The sequence below is a fragment of the Anneissia japonica genome, unplaced genomic scaffold, assembly GCF_011630105.1.
Source record: "Anneissia japonica isolate Jap-2015-1 unplaced genomic scaffold, ASM1163010v1 scaffold1696_len571195_cov180, whole genome shotgun sequence".
In the NCBI taxonomy this organism is placed as follows: Eukaryota; Metazoa; Echinodermata; class Crinoidea; order Comatulida; family Comatulidae; genus Anneissia; species Anneissia japonica.
Window position 1 is genome coordinate 144,656 of NW_022695941.1, and position 4,674 is coordinate 149,329.

The 4,674-nt window shown below is 33.1% G+C and overlaps 2 protein-coding genes across 2 annotated transcripts in view; both read right to left on the bottom strand.

Moving 5' to 3' along the window:
* Window positions 1-1,067, bottom strand: part of LOC117101655 (fibropellin-1-like) — a 26,102-nt gene extending 25,035 nt beyond the window's left edge. The window contains exon 1 of the mRNA XM_033241689.1: window positions 869-1,067. Coding sequence (XP_033097580.1) covers window positions 869-917 — 49 coding nt within the window. The 5' untranslated portion in view covers window positions 918-1,067. The remainder of the gene's footprint in view (window positions 1-868) is intronic.
* Window positions 1,068-2,361: 1,294 nt separating this feature from the next.
* Window positions 2,362-4,674, bottom strand: part of LOC117101631 (neurogenic locus notch homolog protein 1-like) — a 34,555-nt gene continuing 32,242 nt past the window's right edge. Inside the window, exon 31 of the mRNA XM_033241635.1 lies at window positions 2,362-4,025. Within this exon, the coding sequence (XP_033097526.1) occupies window positions 3,988-4,025 (38 nt within the window). The 3' untranslated portion in view covers window positions 2,362-3,987. The remainder of the gene's footprint in view (window positions 4,026-4,674) is intronic.

Genomic DNA, 4,674 nt, shown 5'->3' on the forward strand with positions numbered 1-4,674 from the left:
TTATATTGCCGTACAGTACGCTTTTATAACAGTGACACACTATTATAAGATAAAGTGCGTCCGTAGAATACAAAGACAATGTATCAAGAGCGAACATCTACTATAAAAAAAATGCCTTTAATCTAAACAATATTAAAGTTATTCCTTCTTCTCTCCATCGCAATTTTTAGTAATATACTGTACTTAACCCTTTTATTTCCAAACAAAAATATCGAGTACTCTTCCTCTTTCCTCCCAAAATAATACCGTACTAATCTTTATCCCTTCCTTTCTTAGACAATAAAAAACATGAGCAAAATAAATCTTGCAATACAGTAATCCATAAAATATTTTAAAAAGGTAAAAATGAGTGTAAAAGAGATGTACAATATAACGAACTTCAATCAGGCTATAGGATCTTGTAGTTCTTTACAGGACATCTCTTTTCTAGAATATTTCATATATGTCTGTCTCTTGCTACTTGTATCGAGGTCTCTTTTGTGGGCCGGTGGTATTTTACTGAATCTAATAGCTGGTGGGGCTCAAGTAATTATTCAAGACAGCCTGATTAAACCCATTCAAACCGGCGTTCGTATTATCTTGCTGCATTATAATACGCAGGCATATGAGCCTATGTAATACTGTAAATACCACCAAGTAGATAGTTCTGAAAAGAACTGTTGGTGGTTGAGAATGTCTCGACGTTTCGATTGAGGTGCTTCTATCGTCTAAAAAACATCACACATTAATGTATTCGAAGGAAAATAAAATAGACAACTAGGGGGAGACTAATGATTATACAGTAGGAGAAACTACGTCCATGCCAACAATATAGTGACAATCACAGATCTCTTTCAGATAAAATACTTAATTAGAAAGTCATGCTTACCTCGGCAGCTGACAGCCAAGGCGGCAAATATTGCTACCAACTTTAGCATTTTAGGTTAGCTTCTCAAGGAGAGAGAATGTTCTTCGAAACCCCAGTGATGTAGTAAGTTGGGATGAATGAGTCCTTAACGGATCTGAATCATGATCCTATCTTGGGTATACTTCCAAGCTTGCCTTCAAATGGCGTTAAATGGTCTATTATGATAAACTCACGGTAGCATGGTTCTTTTGTCTCCCTCTCTTTCAAATATTGACAAGCAAACCTTAATTTCCGCAAGTTTGCTCCATTGTTGTTTTCACTTTTTTTTTTGGCAGAACATTCGATACTATAAAGAGGGCGTATGAGAAACTTATTGTTTACATTTGTTATTGTATTATAAATAGATTTTATGCGATTGTTCTTTCCTAAATTTCAAGATATTGCATAGTCAAATATAGGCCTATGAAACCAAAATAATTCTCAGAGGAGTTTATTTCTCCAATAAGTGTAAGTGGTGGGTATGGAGTTGAATAGCATAGTGGTTAAATGCTTGCCTTCTAAACCAAGAGTCCTGGTTCAATCCTTGTCACAGCAGGACTTATCTCTCACGATTAAAATCTACTCCATTCTCTATGGCTCAAAAAGAGAAATATAAGGCATCGATCCCTTGTATGTGGCGAATATACTTGGCGTTGGATGTGAATAAAAGCATTAGAACAACGAATGTTTTCGGTCAAAGTGACATTAGTAGGAAAGATCAAGAAATTATTAAGTAACATGAAAAGAAAAGAACACATTATTATTATGAGCAACGATCATTTTCGGTCATCATATATGATAATTGTCAATATTAACATGAAATGTAGTTGGAACGATAGTATCTCGTTTGAAATCAATATTAGGACATTATGGGACCAAAATACCTGTTGAACTTAAATGTTAATAATTATGTATGAATGTCTTCGGGGGATAATGATAAACTTATTCACCGACGACGAGGCATAAAATTGTATTTATTAAAATACTATAGTTACACATTTTCCGTGACCGACTGGAAGATTTAGGTTAAAACTTTAGTCGTCGTAGTTCTCCTGTCAACTTGACAGAGCTGGACAATCGCTTTCTTGTAGTATTATTTGCTCAAGTCTCTTCGTCTTTTCGTTGACTTTATTTCTGAGCCTTTTAAACTCAAAAATATTTCCACTTTTCATAGCAATTTTGGCTATGTTCTCACAAGTAGGAAGAAAGAAAAGGAAATGGAACAGAAAAAGATAAATTAAAATTAAATGAAATGGAAAGGAAAAGAAAAAAAGTGGAAACAAAAACAGAAAAAGGATCAAAATAGAAAATAGAGAAAAAGGAAACAAAATGAAAGAGGAAAAACAAATGAAAAATGAAGATAAAAAGGGAAATAGATTTACTCATAAAAAATGAATGCATGTAATGCTGTCCTTATAGAGCTCAATTAACGCTGGTTGATTAATAATGCTTGTTACAATAACAACAATACAATGTTCTTTATTGTATTTGTTAACTTTTATTACTAAACTTAACACAAAAATTAGTAAAAATGTTCATCGATATAAATCTTAATAAATGCTGTTTATAAAACAATTACGGTATAAACAGATGCTACGATTGTACAAATCACAATTCCTGAAAGCGATGGCAAAGTGGCATCGATAAGAGATACGCCTTGCTATTGAGATTTTAGATAAGATAATACTGTATTTTATCACAATATAGTTATATTAGAATTGATTACACAAAAATAACAGCGATAATTTACCATCTTATCCGATGCTGCCGTCTAGTATGTATATATATGTATATATATATTATATTTATAGCCTATATATATATACATATGTATATATGTAGTAAATAATATTGTTACTGTTAAATGTGATTCCATGTTGAACGACGAATCGTATTTAATGACAATCCGCACATTTGCCATAGACTGCAGACGGCGTTGAGTCGTCAAGCCGACGGTTGTTCTACAGTCGTACAACGCAGTATGTGCACGGCTTGCGTAATTATACTGTAGAAAAAATTACGCACCTGGCTTAAGGACAATACTGGCATGCGCAACGTGTCATTAGGGAGATTTCACAACCTTAAGAAAACGATAACGAATACGTCATTATCATTATCGTTATTCGTGCCTACAACATTCTTGACAATATAAATATGATCCTTCATCCATTGAATTGCATAATTATGCTACTGTAGAGGAGGGGTTGGCTAAAAAATTGATGACGTAACCGTATTCGTTATCGTTTTCGTAAGCTTGCGAAAACTTCCTGTTATTGGCAACACACACATTAGAAATGTTCTTTTGGGCCATAACTCGCTTTCAAAATGTTCAAAAGTACTCACCTATATAAACTAATGTTAATTTAGAGAGCTTAATATAATTATATTTACAACAAATTATTACTTAAAGGTACGGTATTTAAAAAGAAATTATACAATTCGATAAGGTTTAAAAGTATATAAATAATGCAATGAACTTGGTTATATACGAAATAAATACAAAAGTAGAATTGATAAACATTCACATGACGTCATCTTAAGAAACATGCTCATTCAAAGAAAATCTGTTTTATAATTATTTTCTCCATTGGCGACTTCAATCTATTGTCTTCACGGACATTATTTTTGAAACCAACTTAAGACTGAGTAATTTTTTATTAGATCTAAATTTATCATAATTGGAACTTTCCAATAATATCTGAGTGTTTTGAGGTACGTATGAATACACCGACATCAGAATACTATATAAAACTTATTATCCAAAAAATGGATCTTTCGGAGTGCCAATCAAACTTAAAAACTGACCAATCAGAACAGTGCCAGGGATACGCTCGTGTTCAACAAACGCATGTGTTGTCCCCAAAAACGCAACTGTTCACGTACAGTTACGCTATTTTCTTGTGGGACCTTAGCAATAATATCCAAGAGGCGAGGCTTAGCGGAAAGATCGAATGAAACAGATTTGAGAACATGTAATGTTTTCATCAACAAAGAGTACAATTAACAGAGTGAATGAAAACATGGTATCTTGAAATTCTCAGAGAAACTATCATCTTCAGTGTGTTTTATAACATCTTGTTGACGAGATAAATTTCAACTGGTTAAAGGAAGCACCGACTTTTGAGTTGTAACTCCATTTCTTAAAAAAAAGTAAATTTTTAAACACAGATTACTTAATTTGCTAGAAGCGTGGATTCAACCCACTAGTCCCTTTTCTTAATAATTCCAATGATAATGATAATGACTGTCTCTTATACACATCTATCTTAATAAATGCTGTTTATAAAACAATTACGGTATAAACAGATGCTACGATTGTACAAATCACAATTCCTGAAAGCGATGGCAAAGTGGCATCGATAAGAGATACGCCTTGCTATTGAGATTTTAGATAAGATAATACTGTATTTTATCACAATATAGTTATATTAGAATTGATTACACAAAAATAACAGCGATAATTTACCATCTTATCCGATGCTGCCGTCTAGTATGTATATATATGTATATATATATTATATTTATAGCCTATATATATATACATATGTATATATGTAGTAAATAATATTGTTACTGTTAAATGTGATTCCATGTTGAACGACGAATCGTATTTAATGACAATCCGCACATTTGCCATAGACTGCAGACGGCGTTGAGTCGTCAAGCCGACGGTTGTTCTACAGTCGTACAACGCAGTATGTGCACGGCTTGCGTAATTATACTGTAGAAAAAATTACGCACCTGGCTTAAGGACAATACTGGCATGCGCAACGTGTCATTAGGGACTG